Here is a 25,898-nt window from a genome sequence, read left to right as displayed (position 1 = left end):
AGTTAGAGCAGACCTGTGAGACTTTGGCATCTGGCAGATTCATGAGGCAGGAAATTTAAAAATAAATTTAATGCTAGGCATCATTTACAGATTTACCAGAATAGATGTTCATCTACAGTCACAGGGTTATCTTCCACATTTCCCTAGAGTGCAGCAACATCCTCCTTCTCCAGTGCTAAAAAAGGCTAATAAAGAATTGAATCTATCTTGCTATGTCTGTACAGAGGTAGCACCTGCAGTAAAAAAATAAGTTGGAGTAGAATACAACAGCAGACATTTCTTATCTTACTCTTCAACATGACATATCATCCCCCATTTCTGCTCCCTTTGCTCCATTAAATTCCTCTAACCACACAAACTGAAAAGAAATAATCCTATTTCAAAGCTGGACTTAATTCTTGAAAAGAATTTTCTTACCTGGTGCAAAGATTTCAGGGAAACATTTCCTCAGCAAATCTTATTACCTAGATTTGCTCTAACCTCTAATTTCCACAGGTGAGGTACATTTCAGTACAGAGATGAGGACTTGCCTGTTTGCTTGCAAGAATTTTTAACAAGACTTTTTTGTTTTGAGTGTGTGTTCTTTGCCTCTCAAGTTTGCTTCATTGCCTTCATCCTTTTTAGGCTCTCTGAAAGAGAATTAACCCTGTCCATTCCCAGCTTTGCCAGCTCCACTACTGAGGACAGTTGGGTGAAAAGGGGAAATATTGGAACCTAAAAAAAAAAGAAAATTCTGATATTTCCAGAATAAAGGCCCCCAAAACATTTAACCTTAGGAAAAAGGAATTCTCCTGCATGTGAAGTCATTCTCTGCTTGCTTCCTTCTCTTTGTCCCTGAGGTTGGTGAGCTGAGCTGGCTCCATCCTTGGGCTAAGCAAGAGAACACTTCAGAGCAGTTGAGCACACATTAACACCTCCTCCCCACCTGGCCCACAGGTCTAAAACAGTACAAGTGCTCATGATCCCCTGCAAGTAATTAAAACCTTTGGCTCTCTCATCCTCACTAAACCTTCCTCTGCTCAAAAGCACCTCTGTCTAAACATGGGCCAAATAAAGTGTGAATTGAAAAGAGGACAGGGAAATTAGATCAAACTGAGTATGCAGCATTCTCATTATCCCTCATGTCAGACAAGTCAGAAGCACTTATGTAATTGGGCCTCCAGACTCAAGGCAGTGAAGTGTTAAGACTGAAAAGCAATCCCAGGACTGCATGCTGGGTTTTCACAAATAGAAAAACACAGAATTAGGCCAAGATCTTATCATTAATGTGAGTTTTTAATTGTACCATGTCAAACCCATGTTCACCATGTGGCACATGTGGTCAAGGAGGCAAGAAAGTGTGTAGTGCAAAAGCTGGGAAAGTGAGGGAGGGAATTTCCTGCGTGCCTGGGTACACATTTGTGTGTGGATCAGAGCAAGAGCACTGGTGAGAGCACATGAACCACGTGTGTGAGGAGCACAGTGCAGGGAAACACAAGGGGAGGCAGTGGCCCATGAGCAATCGCTGTGAAAAGGGATGGGGGTGGGGAATTGTGCACAGTCCTTTTTTTAGTTTCTGCTGTAAAAAATAAATAGACCTTTTAATATGTGTTCTCCTTGAAGCCTTCTCTATTGACCATTCATTTCTTCTATCCCTTCCCAGCTCTTTACCTCCTCTATATGGCTGATGAATATGCAAATGCATAATCAGTTCTGTAATAGCCTATCCGTTCTAAAAACAGGCTATAAATTTGGATCCTGAGCAGCAGGTTCTAAAAAGCCTATTATGTGATATGGCTGGGGGAAGAGGCAAGACCCAAACACCACTACGAGCTGACCAGGGCTCTTTATAATGTGTGAATGCAGGGAGGAGGAGGGTCGTCCCCCAGAGCCTTGCTGGCAGCCAGAGGGACAACACCTTCTGCAGAGCCACACACCCAGAGCAGGGCCTGAGATGCTGCAGGGTTTGGGGAGCTGATGGCTGATTCAGGTTTGGGGAGCTGAGGGCAGGTTGTTTTTGGGGAGCTGAGGGCAGGCTGGATTTGGGGAGCAGAGGGCAGGTTGGTTTTGGGGAGCTGTGGTCAGGCTGGATTTGGGGAGCTGAGGGCAGGTTCATTTTGGGGAGCTGAAGGCAGGCTGGTTTTGGGGAGCTGAGGGCAGGCTGGTTTTGGGGAGCTGAGGGCAGGCTGGTTTTGGGGAGCTGAGGGCAGGCTGGTTTTGGGGAGCTGTGGTCAGGCTGGATTTGGGGAGCTGAGGGCAGGTTCGTTTTGGGGAGCTGAAGGCAGGCTGGATTTGGGGAGCTGAGGACAGGCTGGTTTTGGGGAGCTGAGGGCAGGCTGGTTTTGGGGAGCTCTTGGAGCCATGGAGCAGGGGCCAGATGGAGTGTCAGGCCCGGGCAGAGCTGAGTTCATCGGATGCTCTGTACATCCCCACATCTCCATGGAGCACACAGGCCTTGCTGGGGAAATGCCTGCACCCCAGATCCAGTCCCTGGCAGCCCCTCCCAGCTCCAGGAGATACAGAGCCAGGTAAAACACAAGCTGTCCTGCTCCACTGGGCTGCAAAAGGCAGCAGTGCCTGGAGCAGTTTGAGGCTCCAAATACTGCAGGGCAGCTGTCTCCCAGCTCCCATGATTCTCCCCATTCCCTCTGTGCAATAAACACAAACCCTTCTGTCCCATACTTGCATACACTTCCATGTCTGCCATTTTGAGGCCCTCCTCTGGTTTCTGCAGGGCTTTACAGCATTCCTGGGTGCCGTTGCTGCAGGTTAGAAGGCAAGAACTGTTAGTCTGAGTTTAATGAGATGGGATTGTCCCGCTACACAGGGACAGAAAGCTGAAGGTGCTGTGCCAGGTGCCTCAGTTCCAGCTCCTGATCTCCAGTAAATATTGGAACCCTACAGGAAGGAATCAGGCCCAGGTGTGTTTTACAGGATTTTTACAGAAAACTACCCAGGAACGGACACATCTTTGAGCTCCAGACTGAACTGACAAGCCAGGAGGTACCAGGTGGGAAACTGAGAGCTCCTGCTCAAACCTTGGCCAAGGCACAGGAAAAAAGCTGGTTTGCAACAGTTTCAGTGGCTCTGTCCTTGAGACAGACAGGACAGTGCACTATACACTGCTTGTCCTGGGAACAACCACCACCCTGATGGGGCACAGAGATGGAAAGGAAGCAATAATGTACATACATCCCTCAAAAAAAAATTAGATAAAGGGACAGAAACTTGGATCTGGCTCTAATTCCAACTGTTGCATCCCAAACACATCACAACTCTTCATTTGCAGTATTCATCTGCAGGTAGTGAATAATATTTGCATAATTCATTGGAGTAATATGGCAAAACAAAAACATACAGGACATGCTATAATCACAGATACCTGAAACATGAAATAATTTAAAAACATGACTTTACAGAGAGTGATATTTAAAACCAAAACCTTGTGATCTTATAAAATGTTCAAAGTTGGGTAACCTTTGAATGTGGACATCATGGAACACTTTCCTTCTCCCCTTCCCTGTCATCTTCATCATAATGTATCTTGCAAAGCAATGCAAACTCTGCAACAACTCAACAAAAACAGGGATGACAGGAGGAAGGAATGTTAAAAATTGATTTTAATAAATCATGTTACAAAACCCTAGGACCAGTTCACAAAGGAGAATTGAGGTCTCGTTCACCACTCTGAAGATGGGAACTGGGCTCCTCAGATGAGGTCCAAAGTCTTGAGCTGAGCTTTGCTGTGTGTCACTCTGATCTGACAATTCAGATCCCCTCTGGAGCCCTGTTTTCCTTTTTGCCTTTTTACATTCTTGCAAGCCTATTAACACACCAGTACTGTGTGCCTACTTCAAAGGTGTATTTGCCTGCATCACTGGAAGCACATCATAATCATCCCAGACTCTGATAACACTTTCACAAATATTTGCTTCACCTAAACTAAAAATAAAGCCAAACCCCAAAATACAGTGAGAGAAAATATTTTGATCACAAAATAAGACATACCAGCAAACCAAGGCCAGGTTCCCATGAAAAAAGGAGAATCAAAATAGGAAAAAAAACAATGGGTGGATGTACTTAAAAGTAATCTCCCTTAAGCAGTGAAAATCTTTGGATCCTGAAACACCACCAAATCACCATAAATAAAGTAGCATCCTTCTCCCTCCTGACTCCAGGAAACAAACCAACCCCAACACCCCACAGTTTGCTGTGATCAGCACATCTTAGGCACAGGATCTGGAGATAATTACCAGAAAGGATGCTGGCAGACAGCAGGGTCCATTCAGAGAAATGCATTTGCCACTTCTTCCCCGAATTTCAGAAGTCTCTTTTCTAAATCTATCCCTTGCATGTCCAGCTGCATGCCCTGGAGGTTGTGGGTTGTGGATCCAAGGAGAACAGCAATATTCTCTGCAGGATACTTTCAACTACTTAAATCCTGACTGAAAGTCTTCACATAAAGTACCAGTTAAATTGGAAACATTACAAGAGCGGGGTCTGACAGTGGCAAAGATACAACATAGTGGTTACAGCTCAGAAAATTTACAGGTTATCAAATGGGAATCCATGACAAACTCAAATCTTCACATGAGACTACACAGAAGACTTTAGGGAAATGGAAATGTATGGATGCTTTTTTTCCTGTAACAAGAATAACTGTTTACAGTTTAGGTGATATTCTGTAACTATAGGAGGTAAGTTTGGAAATATAGACTATCACCAATTCTACTAAACTACTAAAACACTCTTAGCAGAACACTTGGCACTTTCCTATTCCCCAGTTTAAAACAGCAGCAGAAGTTACTCTTGTAGATGGCTGTTAAAGCCTCAGTGCATTTATGTGCTGAGACTGCCTCCTGTTCTCTCCTCTTGTCCTACACAGCTAAAGCCAAACCAAAAACCTTTCTGGTAACATTTCTGGCATTACTGTATCTTCCCTTGCAATATGCAACAGAATGATATCAGATCCATTAGCTTCAAAAGCAAAGCCCTGATTCAAGTTATCAAAACGTTATCACACTGTTCCCTCTTTGCAGGACAGCATCTCCATGGTCTCATTGCCTTTGTGGTGTGGACTGAGGCGATAATGTGATTTGAAATTGCTCTGTTTAACTTTTACCCTCCACCCACAGGTCCCTCTTGGCTTCTGCCCTCACTGGTTGTTGCAGCCCGAGGCCGCAGAGGAGGCGCCCGCCTGCTTCTGCTTCTTGCGGCGCTTGTTCAGGAGGCGGTTGTTGGACGTTTTCAAGTCTTTGATTTTCACCTGGTCATAGTCCACCCTCATGGTAGCCAGAGCACTGGTCATCTCCTCCTGAAAGCAAGCAAGCAATGCAGTGAAGCCACGGCCACCCCACCCCACAGGAGCCCTCTGTCCCCCCCCGGCCAGCAAGAGCTGAGCCCTCTGTGGGCACTGTACCAGGAGCAAGGGTTCCTTCACCACGGGCTCAGCCAGCCCGAGCTGAGCTGCTCACGCAGCCTTTCACACGTGAGCACACAGGCCCATGCTCTGCTGGCCTAAATTCCACCTGTCCCTGTGCCCAGCACTTCTCCCTGGCTGGCTCTGTGCCTCCACACAAAGGTCTTTAAAAGTAGGTGCTTAAAATTCACACACCTTCTTAGTTTGAATTAATGCTTAAGTATGGGAACATTTTAAACTTTTTAATAAGGTTGTAAAGAAAAATCTGTTTAAGTAAACAAATGTCTAAGCATTTGGTTCAGGAAAAGAAAAACAATTCAATATCATGGGTATGTTGGTAGCTAGAGGGAATACCTCTGGGACCTACACAGAAGCACAAGCATAAGAAATTATCAGAAATATGGAAAACAAGGCAGCTAAGTGAAAATATCTGCATGATCTCTGACTCAGAATGTAAATGTTGCCTAGGTCCTAAAAAGTTTTACCATTACATAGCTCAACAGCTGAGAGTACAGATCAGTGATTTAAATAAAATCAGTAATCAATAAAATACATTACAGGAATGTTGCAATTGTCAAAATTCTAGAAATTTGAAGTGTAGAAAACTCAGAATTAGTTGCAAAAGCATGCCAACCTGTTAAAAAGCCAGCAGGAAACAGTTAAGACTTTCAGTGTGCCCTAGAGTTTCACTTTGCAGGAAGCATTCAGCAGTCATTGGTACACACAGCAGGTGAGGCATCTGCTTAGATGAAGATATTTTTTTTTCTCTCCTCTTCCCCGCCACCAAATGTCATAACAAGACAAGACTAAGGTTATTCAGTGTTGTTCCACAATTCAAAAGCACTGCATTAAACCAGAATGCAGCTCAGCCCTCCCACCTGTCCCCCTACGTTTTCATCACATTCTTCACTGTAATGAAGTTTAAACTGCCCCAGCAATGTCCTTCTCCTCACTGGGTACATGCAGTGGCCCAACAGGAGCATCATTTATGCCTTTGATCATAAACACCATCCTTGTTGATATCTGGTGCAGCTGTAAGGCTGCTGATGAAGCTCAAAGAGCATTCCTTCTTTTTTTAAACAGTTATTGTATACACTGCTGTTCTAACCAAGACTGTTTATGCCATCCTTGTTTGACATGATTATATTCAAAATAGCCACAGTATCCAAGGCAGCACATTTCATCTCCTATCACACTTGACTTAAAGAAATCTGAATTTGGATTGACTCACTTTAACTTCATCCCAGTGGTCTTTGTCCTCTTGCAGGACCCGTGCAGTGTGAAGAGGAGTTGGTGGCACTGACATTGATCTCTGAGAACAAAGAAAAATACCAAAAGAAGTTCTTTAAAACAACATTTGGGAAGTGATTTCTTGCTCTTCTCTGTGTATGAAGGGCATAAAATTTGATCTAATGTCCTCCAATGGCCCTCATTACTCCTGTGTCCAATCACCCCACAAATGAACTCATGTGTAGAAAGGACTACATTCTGAACACAACATTTAAAGAACAAAAATAGGGAGAGAAATCAGTGATGAGCTTCTTTCACTCTACTCCTTTCCAGTCCAAACAATTTATCCAACCAGTGTCGGATAAAATTTTATGTATGTTTTAGATTTTAACTGTCATTTCACTATTCATTAGTCAGTATCTTAAAGTAGTTAATTTGACCTTTATCTCCTAGGAATTGTTGTAGGAGACATTTTCTTGCATGTATGCATTAACTGAGATTACCACTTCATCAGACTAAGTGAGCTTCAAAGAGGAAATGACACAATTCTTCTGAGCAAGGCACAGCTCAGAAGACAGTGCATCCACATGAAACTGAGATCTCCGCTCACCTGCCATGAAAGATCAGGAGATACTTTACATAGAATAAGGGACAATTTCTAAAGCACGAAGCACAGTTCCCTGACTAAACTCAGCAAGAATCATGACAATTCTTGCCAGCCCATAACCCAAACAATAATTTCATTTGGATACTCCATTTTCCTTATGCTTTCTACCCAAACTTCCTGTTTGCTGCTGTGGCATCCTACAACTGCATGTCAACAAAGTCTAAGGAGATCCCTGTAAATCAAACCCGACACTGGAACCAGTGCTTATGTTCCCCTGAGGTCAGAGCAGCAGTCACAGAAGTGAAGCAGAAATCCTGACTCCTGCATCCTCAGGATAAGGACCCCAGCTGACCAGGGTACAGTTTTATCAAATATAGCTGAGACAAGAGAAATGGAAAACAAGCAGACTGGTTTCAGTGGTGTCCCTGTCCCTGCTTCCCTGTGGAAGGTACCTTTCAGCTGTGAGCTGCTGCTTTTTAAAAAAAAAAAATCTTATAGACAAGGAACTAAATGAGTCTGTGCTCCACCTAAATTGACAGTTTTTGCCTACTTCACAGTAAAACACTTGTGTCATCCATCTCAAAAAAAAAAAAAAAAAAAAAAAAGGGGAAAAAAAATACACAGGCACCCTCCTCCACTGCTTGTGCAACTCCCCAGACATGTTTCCATTTTGGGATTTAGGAAAAGGGAGAACACAGACATTCACTGTATTGGTTTTTCCCTCTCCCTCCCTCTGCCCCCTGTGAGCAATAGGTTCAGCAGAAAAGAAAGCCAACCTGCAGCTTTCTTCCAGGAAGGGTATTGTAGCAGGGCTCCAGTTGGAGCAGGTGCAGCAGAGTCTGCAGACATTGCCTCTAATCTCCTCCTCATTAATTGGCTCTGTGCATATTCCAAGTAACAAGTGTCACTGTAGGTGGCAGCTTCCTTAGCTATTAGGCACTCACTCCATGAAATTCCTCACCTGCTGACTTTTTGAAACACCTTCTTGGGGCTTCAGATACTCAAAGCAGGAGGTGTTTATTCTGAGCAGTGATTATATTTTTATTTGGTTAAAAAAAACTCAGAAACATTGTCTGGGGTCTCTTCTACGGAGTCTTTACAACCTCAGTTTCTCAACTCTGAATGACAACATCTTTCTACTTCATCAGGACAAGTCCTACAGCTTCATTTCACTTGATTCCAAGGGCTTTCAGATGCTGCAGCAGCCATTGTAGGAATGGGAACAATCAGCCACACCTATGCTTCTGCCCCATCCTTTGAGGATCAGCACAGACACACCAGCACTATGGGAACAAAGGGAATTCTACAGCAGAAATGATTCTGTTCCTGGCTGATGATTCTTGGGGTAGTGAGAACAAGACTGGTATTTTTTTAGACACAAATGTGAGAAGTATGACCTACTATTTTGAGGGACACCTACAGAGCAGAGATGGTATCATGAAACTCAGACTTTTAGCTTCTGGGATTTGTCTCTCTTATTTGAAATAGTCCATGTTGTATTAATAATGTATTTTTTTTCTTTTTTACCAAAAAAATTACTTTTAAGGAGAAGTAAATTCAACCAAGTCATAGTATGAAACCTGAACTGGGACCATTAATAGCTCTGTGTACCACCCTACCTGGCAATCTCTCACATGGCAATAAGAGACCTTTGCTCCTCCCCCATATATTTCCAAACTCTGCCAAGGATGAGAATTCCCACTGGGCACAGGAGCATGTTCACCCTAACACAGCTATGCACAATGGTGCCTGAGACCACTAATAATAGCTCTTTAAATCCTGCACAGATGAAGTAAGCATACAGAGTTTATTTTTATATTTTTAAAGAGAGTAACACATGCATATGCTGCAGAGTCAACAGAGACTGCCTGCTCACAGGATATAGAGACATTTTCGGCTGTTGCTTCCAAGGACATGACTGTGGGTGTCTCCCCTTGTGTGTCCTCTGCTAACAGCAAGAAGAATTGTGGTTTTATGGTCAGGTGACCCTCTGTGGAGGGCAGAGGAGGTTAATTAAGGGACCAGAAGCAATAACAGCCCTTCTCTTGCTGTGTGCACCCAAGTTCTGCATGTAAGAATCAATTTGTGGTGTAAAAAGGGATCTAAGACTCACATTAATCCAAGGGTGATTCATAAACTGAGAGACTGTCATCCTCTCTGTTGGGTCAGTCTTCAGTAAATGGCGAATGAGTTGTTTGGCTGAAAAACAGAACCAACAGGGCATGGTGTAGTCTAGGTCTGCATTCCCAAATAGCCTTGGGAACACAAGGACCTGCTGAATGAAGAAGCACAATTTTGCAGACTTGAAAACACCTCCCAGTTCCTGTGACCGTGTTAAGAAGCCATGTACAGTGGGACAGGTTACTGTGTTTAAAGGGGAAAAACAGGAAAACATCCAAAACAAGAGGCAAGAAGAAAAGACAGGGAATTCCAGCTATGCTCTCTACATCACCAAATCAACTGCTTTGAGAGCAATAGCTGGAGGAAGAGAGAAGCACAGGAACAGAAAGCTGCTAAGCTGCCTGCCTCAAAGATGGCAACAAGCTGGGCATTATGGGCTGAATGAACACATAAGCTGATGTTTTGAGAAATGATGCAGGACAACAACTAGCACAGGCTGTGGAAAAAAGGGACAATGAACTTTGACAACTGAGAGGCCACTAAGAAGACAAAAAAAGTCAAATAAACGGATTGTACAAACTGGCTTTGCAGCAGCTTTCTGTGAACATGGGATTTGCCAAAGCAAGATGAGATAAGAGATGGTGAGAAGTCAGACAAGAGTTTCATTAATGTGGGTGGACAGACTGGAAACACTGTATCCAAAGGAAGTTATTTAGAAGGATTTACACAAAACTTCCTTAGGAAACCTATAAGAACTTCTAAATTACAGTTCTCTTTTAGGAACATCACATGCAAGATGACTAAACGCTAGTAAGAAGTTGCCAGAGGTACAAGTTTAATTTGTTGAGAGAGGCTGCAAAATATAAGGACAGCACAGGGGAAAAAAAAGCAGCAACCTGCTAAAGGTGCCTCATCAGCCTAAAGAACACCCACAGATGAGATGATCTTAATAGGATGGAAGGAAAGGGCCTCCATCCACGCAAGCATACAGAAACCCTACACACAGCCCAAGTGCATGTTCTCTCACTGAGCTCCTCTAGCCTGCTTTTAACTGCTGGAATATGAACAAGACTCAAAGCAGAGAAAATATTTAGCCAGAAACCCATGACTAAAAATTTCCTTCAACAATGTTCAGCAGGCTGTGCTGCACACAGCCACAAGATCCAATGAGGGGTGAAGATGCCACAGAGCACAGCAGGGTCCAAGGATAATTTGTTACTGCTAAACAGCAGACAAAACCAGGATCACAGCAATATAAAGGGCTTGTAAGAAAAACAGATAAACCCCGATATTGCTGGCCTTTCTCTTTAATATGACAGGCAGGTGAGACTTCCAGCTTATGAGACTGTCAGGATAAGAGGGAATCAAAAATACCCACTTTCAGGACACTGATTTGAGCCCAGAAGCTTTTGATCAATGACTTATATAAAATAAATTGTTGACCTTGATTTAAGTGGTGGTTGACAAATTCCCACATCCCAAAAAGCTAGCATGAAAACTTGCCATCCTTGCTGGCTGGATCACCAAGGAGGGCAAAGACTGAATAAACTCTTAAAACAGTTTGCCTTTCTTCCAGCTCAGCTTGCATTGGAGCTGTCCAGGCTGTCTCCTTTCTTGGGATTAGAGACTTCAGTTTCAAGAGGGCTTAATATCAGCATTCACTAGCACTAGCTGGATTTTGAAAGAAGGTTTTCAGTGGTCATTTACTTTTTGTAGCACAGAGGTTGCTGGCTGGTATCTGAGCTCCCAGTCATTCTCTGCAGCATCTTACAAAAAATTGATTTAAATTGTAGAAGAAAGGGAAACAAAAGCTCAGAGAGATTTTTAGAAATAGTCTCTTTGTAAGCACTGCAGCACTGCACACCACCATGCTCACACTCCTCAGCACCAGAGAGGATTTTTACCTTCCTCTGATACTTCAGCCCACTCTGGATTGGGAAATCCATATTGCCCCATCCGAATTCTTCTCTTCATCCCTGGAGAAATGGCTTGACCAGTGTTTGAGTAGAATGGAGGGAACCCACACAGGCTGTAAGAGTGGACAAAAGAACTTTCATAACTTGGGAAGTCCTTTCACTTCTTAAAAAGTTTTATTCAAGCTTATATTCTACTTCAGGCTGCATGATCCCAGTGAACAATTACTTGTGTGTGCAGATTTAACAAGGTGTGATTTCTTTCTGTTCACCAAGTTCCTTCCCAAATACTTACAGAATATATGTGATGACACCCAATGACCACATGTCACATGATTTGTCATACTTCTCAGGACCAAGGACTTCTGGGGCTGGGGAAGATTAAAACCACAAGTAAACAGAGGACCAGTCTCCACCACCTTGTAAGTAGCAGCACACTTCAACAACAGGTATCAGAGGCATTAAAAAACCACAACTCACTGCAGGAACTGGATAGCACTTTCAATTGACAAGTTCCTAAAGGCATCTAAACTAGCTTTAAAAAGGAGGAACAGAGCTGGAAAAATGCCCTACTCCTCACCTTGGTGTCTCTCTGCTCAAGGGAGTACTAAGATTACCAAAAAGCAGAAGGAGCTACAGCTAAATATGTGCAGGGAGACACTGCACTGAAAGAGGCAGGAGCATATGTTCCAGCAATCAGAATAGAAAGGCCCTACTGGAGCTGTGATAAAATTTTGAATGATACCTGGGAGGTGTGTTTAGCTCCAGCAGCTACAGGGCACTGTATTTTTCTTTGGCCTCCAGAGCATTATATTTTTTCCACTAAGTAACAAAATTAGACAGAGATACATTTAGAGGGGATTTTTTTTTTTGTCCCCTGGGGCAGGTAAACTGCCAGGGAGTTTTATTTTCTAAGGAAAATTATTCTTTAAACATATGAGCAATCATGCTGGTTTATAAAAAGGCATTGAGAAGGGAAATGTCAGCTTGTTTATACACAAATATAAAGGTATAAAAACATACGTGTGTAAACTCCTTAACATTTTACCACTAAACCCAGCTCACAAAAATACAGAAGAAGGCATCCAAAAAAGAGTAGTGCTAATGTGATTATCTGCTCCCAGTGAATAAGTCTCTTTCAATACAGAAAACTACAAACTTTTATCAGAGAAGTAATTTTTCAAACAAATTAAGTCCCTTTTCCAGCAAAGAAATTCCAAGCATGGACTACGCCAGTCAAACCATATGATGAATGACTATTAACTCAAGACTAAAATGAGTGCATGAAGGACAGTCTGCTGTGGCATTCATTACACAGTGCTTCAACTTTGGACAAAATGAAGGAAAAATTCTGCTGCAATTAAGTCATGTTGGTTCTTTATTACTTATTCCTCAATTTGCCAGCTTAAAGAAGTTTTACAGATGAGGCAATACTTTTCTCTCTAATTGCCTTAATTTAAGCTATGGGAAGTTTTGCACAGAAACACCCAAATATCATGAAGCTCAATTCAAATTCTGGCTTTTATTGCATCATTCAGAGGAAACATCAGGATTACTTCAAGTGTAATCAGAAGGAATTCCCTCTCTCTCCTGTATATCCTCATTTGTATCTCCTGTGAAGGGTTTTTCCTCTGCCACCAAGGCAGAAAGTAGGAGCATTGAACTGTACTGGAACCAGACTTTAGGTTTGGATTGGATCCCAGTTTAAATTCTGGAGGCTAACACTTCACATTACATCCACAGTAGAAGATTTCCCACCCACTGTAAGGAAAGGACTGACTGAAACACAGAAGAAATGTGCTTTGGATAACTCACCCACATAATAAGGAGTGTAACAGGGGGTCTGCAGTGCATTTACAGTAGTTTCTTTGGCAAAGCCGAAGTCTGTGAGTTTGAGCACAGTGTCTTTGTCTTTAGATGTGTAAAGCAGGTTTTCAGGCTGGAAGGCCACCAAGAGAGGATAAACAGGACAATGAAGAGATATCTCTAATAAGCTGACTGGTCAAACCCACCACCATAATTTAGGTCTTCTTACTTCTATCACAACCCCACCAAACAGAGAAAGTTCTCTCCAACATGCAGCACTTTCCATCAGACATCAACATCCTTCTTAGCAAGTTTATTTGGGAGAGCAAACCACAAAACCCTGTCCAATGGGCATCCAGTCTGGCTTCTTGAACCTCTCCCAGTTCCCTGCACTTCCTGGGACTGATGTGTGTGGTGACAGCAGCTGATCTGCCATCACAGTGTGCCTCAAGCACCTGAGGGGCAGGACAAGGGAAATCCTCAGCCAAAGCCCCCATGAGCAACTGATACAGCTCCATCAAAAGGAACTGATTCAGACACTGTATCTTTGCTGCTCTCCCCTCCTCTGTCTCCTGAAACCTGAGTTAATCTCACTTTTGCTCCACACTCCACACAGAGAAGTGGCACAGAGGAAAATACAAGCTCCTGTGCCCAAGAACAGGGACAACAGGGTATTTCCATTATCTCAAATTAGTTCAACTCACTTCCCAGTTTACCCCCTGCTTAAACAATGCTGTGTCAGTTCTCCCTCCAGCTAAACACACAAACATCTGTAGAAAATCCAGCAGCTCAGAGCAGTGGAATTGATCTGATGCCTCAGTCTATCATTACAAGCCCTGCTCTCCTGCACATTCCATCCCTTGCTGTGTCCCTGTACTGGAAATGCCAGGGTGCTACGAGCTTGGCTATGCTCATGCTGTGCACTTCAGAGCATAAGCACAAAATACAGCCCTACAAACTCTGTCAAACCCCTACAATGACATTGGGGTTCAAACTTTACCTCACTAAACACTGGCAGTAACTGAGATATTTCTATTTTCCCAAATATCCACACACTTATTGAAGTGGGTTCAATGCATGAAATTGATATTATTTCTCCCAGAAGTTTTCCCTTTTTCTGAAGGGGGTTTTGCTGTCTGGGGTGTTTTTTTTTTTTTTTTTGGTTTTTTTTTGTTTGGTTTTTTTTTAATACAAGTATGATGCTGAAAGCAACTAATAAGTGGAAAAGACTGTACATAGAGGCATCTATAAGTTATAGGTTCTCTTGAAGGAGTGCTATTTTCTTGCTAATTAATGGATTGCAAGTGGGCAGTACCTCTTTAACTAAGCATCTGACTATCATGAGATTTTTCTGCATTCCGTACACAACTGGAAGGCATTAGCACACATGAATATTCCAACCTTGGACTAGTTGCAAACTAGTGAGCAAATCCCTTCTCACACTGGCAGAGGAACAGGGACACTTTGACCATCTGACTGCATTGCCAGTTCTGTTAAAATCACTGCTGCCCAGGTTGTTTTGCTGCCATAAGTTCTATTCCCCATCCCACACGCCTTGGGCCTCACCTTGACATCTCTGTGTGCAATGTTCATGGAGTGCAGGTACTGGATGGCTGTCCCAATGTCTCTCATTATTTCAGAGGCCTCTATAAATACAATTTTAGAGAAAGGTCACATTAACATTCCCACTGTAATTCAGGGACATGCTTGGGAATGCTTACAGCTTACAAACAGCTTGCTGGAACATGGGGCAAGCGTCAAGACTAGAGAAACCCTAAAATTAGCCCTGACAGCTGTGTTTTGGGTTTGCAGGCACCAAGCCCCTGACTGCCTGGCTGCTCAGTCTCCTCCTGAGCAGGCGCTGCAGCCCAACAGCTCAGACTCCTCAGGAGCTTGGAAATTCATGCTTTAATTTGCTCACCAAAAAAAGCAGCAAGAACAGAGCAGGTACACAAGCAGCAACTCTTTAGGAAAGGAGCCCAAAAAAGAACCTATCTCTAATTGTCCAGGACATGTCCTTGGTTGGTTGAGACAGAAATTTAACCTTCAGCTTCTAGTTCAGGGGGATGATCTATCAGATTTTCTAAAAATAGAGCAACATAACAATATAGTAATTTTAAGATAGGTCACATCTTAATTGCTCACAGTCTTTAGAAGTTTTCCATAAAGAGGAATAAAATCAACAGTTCTATTCACAAAGGCCAAACTGCCACCTTTGAAATAATAAGTTTGAAAAATTTAATATAACCCCAGTGGGAATTTCTAGTGGTGGAGTTACCTTGCAACAGCAGTGCTCTGGGAGTCTGGAAGGGTTCAGTTACACAGGGAAGAATGACATTTTCATGTGAGCATTATATCACATCTCCATTGACAGGGAAACAATAGAAACTTCAACCTGATCCTCTGGGCTCTGCCTAGGCAGAACTTGTACTGCAACCTGGAATCCTTTTTCACGTGGCCTGAGAGCAAAACTGTACAATCTCAGACACGGACAATCAGAATGCAGAAACACTTCTATCCTTTGGAGAAAACCTTGTACAACCTCATCCCTCCTGGTCCTATTGGGGAAGCTGTGGCTATATAAACAGGCAGTGAACCTGGGGAGTCCAGTGGCACAGGGCTCATTTACCTCAGGAAAGACTTAAGGTGGTTTTTGGTTTAACCAGGTGATTTCTAAGTATTTATGTTATACAATGCTATATAATGTAGAAAGATAATGTTTTCAGTAGAGCACAGTTGCTAAAATTCATGGAATCTGTCTTCTCCTTGGAATTTGTACTTTAGAGAAGAACAAATAAAGTTTCTAAAAATGCTCATTTTCCCTGCACAAGTCTCTTATAGGACTAGAAAGGAGTCACCCCAGGCTAGAAAACACATGAGAGGAAAACAGACATGCCTCTACACCAGACCTGCAAAATAAGTCACAATAATTTACAAGCTCAGGTGTGTAATTTTCTGCTTCTAATAATTTTGTCAGGCCAATAGTTACAAACACTATCACCTTACAAACATTAATGGCTTCACTCTGAGCAGAAATGAGCTCTTGTCTGCTGTGAGGAGGCAAGGAGAACCATGGTCAAGCAGACCTGTCATTCTCTGCCAATAATAAATAGCAAAGACAATAAAAATTGCAAGACTAGTCCAGTGCAAGCTCTGTCCCTGCCTCATGGCAGGGCTTTACCCTTGTTCATTCCCTCCTACAGACAGGCAGGTTTGTTTACAGTGTGGGTAATAACACTTCCTTTCAAGTAGTGCTTTAAAACCCTTGAATAGGAGATGTTTCATCAGATGTGATTTGCTCATTATACTCATGATCCAACAGTGTGCAGTGATGTGCTTGAGGGACAGTCAGAGAGAGATCCCAGCAGGAGCTGCACTGATCACAGCAGAGGTGCTCTGGCAGAGGACCAGGGATCAGAGGAACAGACGCTCTCATGGTACAGAAATGAAAAAGCTGAGCAGATTTGTAGAAAGATTTTGCTCTAAACCTTCCACATTTTGCCTGAACTTGACCAATTCTCATAATTCCTGGTTCTCAGGAACTTTTCAAAATCACTCTTAACACACAGTAGGATAAATAACAGTAATAAGAACAACAAATACCACCACAGATAAAATCAAAGAAAAATTCCTAAAAGGAAACAGGGGACAAAGAAATGGAGAAGAAAGAAAAAATCTTTCACAAACTTTAAAATTACACTTGCAATGTTTTACCTCTCTCAGTGAAAGCTTGGTCTCCTCTCTCCTGGATCCTGCTAAACAGCTCTCCTCCTTCCATGCTGAAACAAAGAACACAAAAAAACCCACCTTATATTAGCAGGAAGGATAAAATTAACACCTGACTGTGCATCCATATAATCTCATAGAACCACAGCAGGAACAGATAAACATTACAATCTGCATCCTATGTCAGTGCTTTCTAAACATCACACTCACATCAATGCAGGAAACCATTCTGATAAGGCATAAATAGAAAACAAAATAAGACCAGAGAGTTCTGATTCTTTCAGTTTAAGGTACCCTGCCCCAGGGAACATGGCACACAAAGATGGGAAGTCAGATATGCTGGCATTGGGAGGCCGACAATAATATTGTTTCATGTAAAGGGTGGAGAGAAAGAAAAATAAAGAAGAAAAGACATTTAAAAGAATTATTAATTTGTTGTCAGTGAAAAGGACTATATATAACTGTGGTATTGAAGACTAGGGAGAGAATAGGGAAAGTTAGAGTCAAAATAGTTACAACAAGACAGATCACAATGGATCATTGGATTTACAACTGAAGCTGGAAGCTGATCACAACCAAAGGAGAATGTATTGGTAGAGACATTTTTCAAAGGTGTATTAATCAGTTAATGCTTTAATGAGGACAATTGCTATGGAGCACAATGAAAATTTATTTTCTGGTAAAGGTCCCCCATTCTTCCAGCACACAGGATGGCTGGAGCAGCTGCACACTTCCTTATCAATTCCATAAAGGGAACAAGAGATTTCCTGTGCAAACCAAAATTGTGCTGCCGAGAAATCTCCCAACTGCCATCTAAGCCAACACATTCTGCTACTCCCTCCATCCCTCCAAAGGCAGTGCCTGGTGAGGGGCTGCTGCTGGTCCATACCATTCCATGACAATGAGCAGGCATCTCTTTCCATTATGGATATTCTCATACACATCCAGGACATGGACAATGTGAGGACAGCCCGAGGCTCGCCAGTGATACTCGACCTCCTGCCGGGCTTTGGGGTTGTCGTACAGGAGCTGTGGAGAAAGTGCAGAGCAAAGTCAGCGAGGCACCATCGTCCTGCTACCAACTGGCACCAACCTGCTCTGGGGCTCAAAGATGAGCTCCAGATGAGAAAACCTTCTCCAGCCAAAGGATGAGAATCCATCATGACATTTTCACCTTCTCTGGGCTGTCCAACTTGTTACACTGAGGAACACAGAAACAATTGGTCCCTTGGAACAGGAAGGGCCTTGAACGACAGTGAGGAGGGATTTTGAATCTGAGATGGAGACAGGTCTATCTTACCCACTTCTGGGTGGGAAACAGCAAATTTTTCTTACGTGTTTGCAAAACTTTTAAACAGAGAATCTCCCTGCTAAGGACAATAACTCTCCCACCTGCCCTGAGCTGCTGTGATAAGAGACATTCAGGTGGGTGCATTGCAAGTCCTGGAGGTTATGTGAGATTTGAAACAATGAGGACTTTTACAGTGACTCTGAATGTTCTTCTTAAATACTACATGCACTTCTGGCCCCACCAAATAAGAAAGGGACCTTTGGCTATCTAGATGCTTGAACTTTTTTCTATTGCCTGCAAGGCCAGTTTATTTTAAAGGCACTGATCTCTAGAAGGGCAGCAAGAGCTCATCCTTCCTGACCCAGCAACCTCTGCACAAGAAGTGTGTCCCTTCCTGTCTGAAGCACTGCTCTGTACCCGACACCACAAGTGAGCTTTGTGCAGTAGGAGCACATGGCTGAATCGTGCCTGTTCCTCTCTGCCTCGGCTCTCCAGACACCACTAATACTTTGTGACAGAGACTCTCTTTACTGCACATTTGTACAGCTCCTGCACAATGCAGCTGTGATCTGAGTTTGATATGGTAATAATCATGGTGATGATGGAGCAGCAACAAAACTGATGCTATATAAAGCATTGTTAAATGTAGTGAAACAGAATAAAAAACAAGCAAAGAACAACCACCTCTGATATATTTGTGTTAGAAAAGGCCCACAACAACTATGGGGGAGCATTCAGACAGGCAAATAAAAAGTATCACTGATGCACTATTAGGCCTTAGCCTGAAGCTCTTTCCACTCATGCTTGCTATTAGTTTCCAGTGAAAACACAACTGCATGATAATTGCTGAAAAGAAGAATTAACATGTAACCTGTCATTACGGACCTATGAATCAGACCAGAAAACTGTTTCCATCCAATACCCAAGTTAAGCCACAAATGGTGTCACAGGCACCTTCAATACAGGCAAACACATTTTTGAAAGGTCACAGGAACGAAGATGCAAATTCTGTTTTCTTTATTGACTTAAATAAAGACAATTTACATCACTGGGGGAACAATCTTACTCTTCTTTGCTGCTTCAGCATCCCTTTCAGCAGAGCAGACAAAGTAACATGGCAGGAAACATCTGTAGCCCTTCATACAATGCTGGGGAAATGCTTGGGAATGACTAGAAAGAGGGTAAATGCTTGTCTTCTAGGCCGGGAACAGGAAAAGGGTGACAAGTACTCCTCTGCTGAGTGCACATTTTTGGTTTTGTGTGAAGCATTGGAAGGCTGCAGGAGGGGACAAGAGGGCTCAGGAGGGCAGCTGGACCTGCAGCTGAGTGTGCAGCTACACCGTGCCCAGCCCAGGGCCTCAGTTGGGCTCCAAAGCTCCCACATGGCACCAGATGTCCAGCAGAACAGGGGCTGGAGGAGCTCTCTGGCCAAGGTCATTGCCCTGGCAGCCAACCTCCTTCTCCACAGCTGTCATTCTGCATCCAGAGCACGCCCTTCTGAGATCACTGTCCGCCTCTTCCTTCCTGCTCCAGCCTGGCTCTGGCCTCATTTCCAACAGAAATAACTTCCTAAAGAAAGAGATGGCTCCAATTTGGACAAAAAGCCTGCTAGTGAGTCCAAGTGCACTTGCTTTGCTTCTTTCAGCCATCAGCCCATTCAGCAGCCTTTTCTTCACAGCCACTGTGTTCTAGCTCAGTAGGACTGTCCATCAGAATTTTCCCCTCTGGCCTTCTGAGTTTGGGCTGTTGCCTAGAGGTCTCTTCAAAAGTTCATTATATTACATGTGCCACAATAAAGCCTAAACACCCTCAAGACTAACCAGGCCTTCCAGTGTTCATTGTTTGGATATTACTGGATTAATGCCACTTCTGGGCAGAACGCTTCCAAAAGCTTCTCCTCTATCCTGTGCTACTGATCAGACATTCCCATTCTCTGTACTAATGTAACTGCACTATCATCTGTGTCTATTGTGCTTGCACAGTGCACAGAGATGCTATTTTTCAGGTTTGTACTAAGTGCTTATGAAAATGGCTTCAAAGAATTTAATTCTCCCTCTGAAGAGCCTTTACAAGCACAAGGATGCTGCAGTTTCTTTTCTCCACACTTCAAGTAAGTTTTGTACACTTCTTCATGCCAAGATTGAATGTACTCGTGTCAAGATGACACCTGGAGGAGTAGAGAAAGGGAAATTCAAAAATAAAGAGCACATACACATAGCAAGTAACATCTGATATACCAACCAACTGTTAACCTTTGGATTTCTCCTTCTGAACTTCAAAAATAAATGAAATCTTCTCTTTATATCTAAAACTGGAAGGCAGAACTGTACCTTTTAAGACATTTTAGAGACACAGACACTTGTAAAATGAAAGCCGCGTAGGGCTGAAAGCACCAATTTCTGCAAAATTTAGGTGATGATTTGGAAACACAGTCTAAAATTTTAGACTTGTGATTAAATATCACAAACTTGCAAAGAATCTAAATTGATATTTTGCCATCTTCCTGAGCTCAAAGAACGACTGTACTTTTATTGCTGCTGTAGCTTTCATAAGACTTCAGTCAGGTTCCCTGACACTGTGCAGAAGTGCAGAGGCAGTTGTGAACAAATCCAGATCTTCAGATCAGTTTTCCAGTGCTACTGGTTTGAGGGAAGAGCAGCTTTTGGAATAGGAACCCCAGTCACTGTCCTAAAGCTCCCCTGGGGTTCAGCTGAGTCACAGCATGTCATGATAGGCTGTGGGCAGGATCATGAACCAGCCCAATTTCAAAAGCACACAAACCCCAAGAGAAATGCTCCATCTCCATCTCCCATTTTCTCATGAGACCAGATGACACAAAGCACAGCAGCCTTTGCACAACTCCATGAGTGTGTGGTCAGAGAACACAGTTTGCACCAGGAGCTGCTCAGTACAAAACTGGAGTTTTGCTGGAGCTCAGCATCACCAAACCACTGCCTAAAAGCAGCAGATGAAACAGGGAGGTCACTAAAAACAGGGTGATGGATGGAAGGTAGAAAGTACAGGATGTGATTCACACGACTGACTTCAATATCTGAAAAAGCTGAAGAGGGAAAAGAGCAGCACAGTGGGAGTGCTCAGCCTGTTCCTGAGGAACAAGAGGGCAGATGCCAGCAGACACTCCAGGATGTGCTGCCAGTTCAGGGCCTGGGCAGTGCAGGGAGGCCTGAACTCTCATTCTGGGGCATTGGCCTAGCTGAGGTTGGGGAGCACCTGCCAAACAAATTCTAAACTGCAGCTTGAAGGCTGGCTTGCTGGCTCTGTGGAATTTCTTCCTGGGCAGAATTTCTTGATAGAAATGAAAAAAAAAAAAAAAAGAAAAAGAAAAAGAAAAAAACAGGCAACACAGTATCTTCTAATAGCTTTTCCATTGATCCACTGTGGTATACACAAGGAAGGACAGCAGCAGTCCTCATACCTTAATGGTCTGATCTATACAGGAAATAACCTCAGGGCTCCAGGGAGTGGCAAGTGATCTCCTGGACTCTGAAACTGTAACAACTGAGAGAGAAGAGATCCATGGGCATGGGTAGAGAACAGGCTGAGGACAGGAAACAACCACTTCTCAGTGACTTTCTCTTTAATATGCACTGCCAGATTACACAGATTCCTGTTAGACCTTCTATCTGCTCCCTACATAGGAAATCAAGACCTCCACTATGCTTTTTTATTTATTTTAAACTTCAGCAGTTCTTCCTAGTTCCAAACAAGTGCTGTGTTTGACTTAGAAGTGTTACAGGCTCAGTTCTCATCTACTCCATGTGCTACAATAAAGCAGCATCTGACACTGCAACCATGTCTTTCTTATAGGCATCAATTTCAGAATCTGAACTCCCCTTTACAAGACAATCAGTTTTATAATCTCTATGCCATCTTCCTCAAAAGAAGGCTTCCCATTATTAAAACAGAAATGGAACCTGCAGAAATTTTCAGTCCTAAAGGTCCTCAGCATCCAATACTGACATATAGGCACTTATATCTAGCTTGCAAATAAAAGGTCTAAAGGGCTAAATGCAGGGGCTTTTTGCTTGCTTTCCTCTCTGTGTGGCTGTTACAAAAATGCTGAGTCCTACAAATAAGCCTTGGGAACTGAATTCACACTGATGCACAGAACCTGACACCATTTGCAGCAGAGCAGTTCTTGCAGTCATTCTTTATTCAAGAGGGGTAGATGGCAGAAAGAGACTTGGATAATGTTTCTTTTATCCCCTCCCTCCCCTATGCTACTAAAAGAAAAAGGGGGAAAAAAGGAAAGAAAAAAAAGCTATCAGTATGGCTTTGGATGTTTTGTTTTTTATTGCATCCTGATTATTTCCAATATATCTTCTAATTCAATGTTAACAATCTTTATCTGTTTCCAGGTCTCTTCAGAAGGGATAAAGCCATCCTTTGTGTTAGAACACTCAAGGAATTGAAACGATCAAGGTTTCTTTCCTCATGTATCAGCAGTGCCCGTCAGTCGAGCTGCAGCATGAGCCACGTGTGTGCCTGCAATGGCAGCAAGTGGGGAATCCACTCCTGCAAATCTCCAAGAAAGCACCCATTCTTTTCTTTAAAATGAAAACAATACAACACACTTCTGCTGGAATTATTTAGCACTGAAGCATCAGTCTAAGGGCTAAAATTAGGGCAGGCACAGGTAGAGGGTCATCTGTAAACCTTTCACTTTTCTGCTGTTATTTCAAATCCAGCTTAAGCTATTGGAAATTAAACCTGCTTGGAGGCTTCATTGAAACAAACAGTCATCCTGATTCCTGCAGAGCTTCCAAGCTGCCACCACAGCTGGCATTCCCTGGCCTCTCCATGGGGCTCAGACACACAGCCAGTCCCAAAGGTGGGCTTCTCCAAGCTAATAATCAAGCAACAGTCGAGTAGCACAATTTTCCATCCCTCCTGCCTGTGGTATCAAATCCCTTCCCTCACCCTACTGAGTGTCAGGGTTATACTGCCTGCACTGATGGACCATTCTCTATCCACCTCTTCCCCCCACTCTTCCAGTCTCTACTCAGCTAATCCGGGAAATGGCAAAAGCTGCAGCAGATCTTTGGGGTCTTGCCAGCACAAATGAAAGTGCAAAGTACACGTGGCGTCAGAGCCACGCTGAAATCAGCTCCTTGCTGACACACATGACTTCAAATTCCTTACACACACGCTTTAAAGGGAAAACAGGAGAAAAGAGTGGAATGGACAAAGAGAAAAAGAACAATTTAACAGAGAGATTTTTGGTTTTTTTTTCCTAAGAGTCTGAGCACTAGACGTACAGCAAGTCTGCTGAAGAACTTTGCTCACTCCTGCTTCTCTATCCCTAGAGAGCCCACACCACATAAATACTATTTTGCTCCAAGCCTCTCTCCTGCAGTGAACCAGGTCTCTCAAAAATAACTATGGTGTGGTTTCTGAATTTTATTTATTGTAGCAGTACTCAAGTCACCACCAGGCACTTGCTATGACTCTACAACCTGTGGTAAATAAATGAGACATAGCACTATTAATGCTCTAATTACACATGCAACTAGCCATTCACTCTGCAAAGGTCAGCTGTCTTTGCTCATAAATGTTAGTGGAGATACAGGGAATGCAACTGGGATGGTAAGGCTGGGGGCCAGGATACATGTCAAAGGTATCCCCTTGTACATGTGAGGTTGACATAAAAGGAAGCACAAAAATGAGCCAAAATGCCCACTAAGAAAAGTGACTTTCTTGATACTCTGATAATTTTACATTAATGTATTGGAACTGCAGTGCCAAACATATGCAATTGTACATTCAATACCGTGGGGTATATAGAGATTTAAATAAAAAGCATGCTATGTATTTTACTAGAACCATAATATTACTTTGTATTTTAATACTGTGCTTGTTCTGTGTGGATGGAAAAATATTCCTACTGGCACTGTAAGATTCCAGCTATTCTCAGTTGTGACAGGCTACAAACCAGCTGCATGTGGCTTCTGTTGTATTCAAAACACTGCAAATGGATTTTAGAAGAAAAATAACTCACCAACAGCTACTAATATGCTGCTACCAGACAGGAACATCCTCAAACACTTGTTTATACAAGAATGCCAAGAAATCAGCTCCTCTCTCTACCTTCTCCTGATGACAATTTCTACCTCAAAATGCTGTTTAGCCAGCACTGACAACTGCATTCAACACCTTCAGTCAATATTTAGCAGCTGGGGAGACCTGCTGTAAAGCCCTTTCCAAAACCCAGACATACTAATCTGTGATTAAAATAAAATAATCTCTAGCTCTGTCACTATTTTCACTCCTCCTAAATTTCCAAATTGAGGAAAAGGAAATCCCAGCTGGAAATTATGACATTTCTTACCTTGTAAATTCATTCAAGTGTCTGATATAAGGTTTGCCTTTGAAAGGGAAAGAAAAAAGGAGAAAGAAAAAAAAAAAAAAAGCAACAAAATAAAACAAAAAACCCACCCCTCAACACAAACTTCACTCCTGCCAGCCACAAGTTCATAAATTCTGATAACAAGGAGTCAGCTAACTTGGCTTCAGTAATTTATACAGCTCAATCCTTGGCTGAGCAAAATGAATGGACCTTGCTTGTGCAACTTTGCTATGTAAGAAAATGTCAGCAGTACAAAATACTGTGGCACTTCCTCACATCTTCAGCCAATCAAACTTTCCCTCTCCTATGACTTTAGCTATTCATAGGACACTGAAGTAAATTCAAGACTACAGTCTTGATCTTCCAGATGTCTAAGGTCTTTTTGCCTTGAATGAAAGCAAATAAAGGATCACTTAAAACTTTGAGATGTACCAAATAGCAAACAGCTGTGACACCTGCCATAGTGAAATCTCCCACAATGAGGACACATCCTGCCTGTCCAGGACTCAAGAGTTGCTGGGGCCAGTCTGAGACTGAGACGCAGATTTCCACAAGAACTATGACCATCACAAAAAACTCTTTCTATTTTCTGAAGTGCCAGTTTTATTTCCTTACTTTTGATGTTCTGTGCAAGATTGTGATGCAGCAATACCTCCAGAATACACCAGCACTTTTTGTGGCCATGAAATGGGCTGGAAAGTGCCTGCCAGGATGTGACCCTCTCACACACTCCCCGTACTGACAGTCACAGTTCCTAAGCTCCATTTAAACCATTCCTAATGCCCCCTCCTCCCAATAATATGTTATCCCATGCTCTTTCTGTTATATTTTGCTATATTTTTGTCTTACACCTCTGTTTTTCTTTAATAAAACCAAAACTCCTTTACAGCTTACCTAACTGGTAGTAACATTCTACACACATTTTCCACAGAAAGAAGGGGAAAGAGCAAATATAGATGCTATTCTGAGTGCTATAATTTCAGTTTTAACTGCCATGAAAATCACCTGTATTGTTGTGTGGGGCAGGAGGGCAATAATACCAACATTAATAAGCCATGGCACAGTTTTGCTGTGTGGCAGGATGTGGCAGAAGGCACTGAGAAGATCCAAGTCTGATGTTCTCTTTCTGGCTTTCTCACTAATCAGCAGTAAGAAAATTAACACAGATGAGATAATACTAAACAAGGTAGAAGCAGAAATTAGGAACATGTTTAATCTCATTAACTACAGATAACAGTGACTCTGAGAAAAACCTGAGCTGTCCCCCTAGCCTTTCTCTGTATTTTTTGCGTGTGTGACTACAGTCATGAAGATTAAATCACTCAAGAGCTCCCAGGAAGACCTTGACAGGTCTTTGGGTTGCTTGATGGATTTCTGCTGTGGTCATTTGCCATGTGTCTGTCTTTCCACCCTTCTCTGCACACCAGGCCCATTTTGGG

At 42.8% G+C, this 25,898-nt stretch overlaps 1 protein-coding gene across 5 annotated transcripts in view; it reads right to left on the bottom strand.

Annotated features, from left to right (window-relative positions):
• Positions 1-3,581: 3,581 nt before the first annotated feature.
• Positions 3,582-25,898, bottom strand: part of MAPKAPK3 (MAPK activated protein kinase 3) — a 115,973-nt gene continuing 93,656 nt past the window's right edge. For all 5 annotated transcript variants that reach the window (XM_085590695.1, XM_021529150.3, XM_077786078.2 and 2 more), the window contains 9 exons: positions 17,691-17,830; positions 16,790-16,854; positions 14,642-14,721; positions 13,085-13,208; positions 11,565-11,640; positions 11,261-11,385; positions 9,349-9,434; positions 6,630-6,710; positions 3,582-5,293 (listed from right to left, as the gene is read on the bottom strand). In XM_085590695.1, the coding sequence (XP_085446821.1) occupies positions 5,135-5,293; positions 6,630-6,710; positions 9,349-9,434; positions 11,261-11,385; positions 11,565-11,640; positions 13,085-13,208; positions 14,642-14,721; positions 16,790-16,854; positions 17,691-17,830 (936 nt within the window). In that variant the 3' untranslated portion in view covers positions 3,582-5,134. The remainder of the gene's footprint in view (positions 5,294-6,629; positions 6,711-9,348; positions 9,435-11,260; positions 11,386-11,564; positions 11,641-13,084; positions 13,209-14,641; positions 14,722-16,789; positions 16,855-17,690; positions 17,831-25,898) is intronic.

The sequence above is a fragment of the Lonchura striata genome, chromosome 12, assembly GCF_050655825.1.
Source record: "Lonchura striata isolate lonStrDom1 chromosome 12, ASM5065582v1, whole genome shotgun sequence".
Lineage (NCBI taxonomy): Eukaryota > Metazoa > Chordata > Aves > Passeriformes > Estrildidae > Lonchura > Lonchura striata.
Note: the sequence above shows the minus strand (reverse complement) of the source record. Positions and strands in the feature narration are given on the sequence as shown.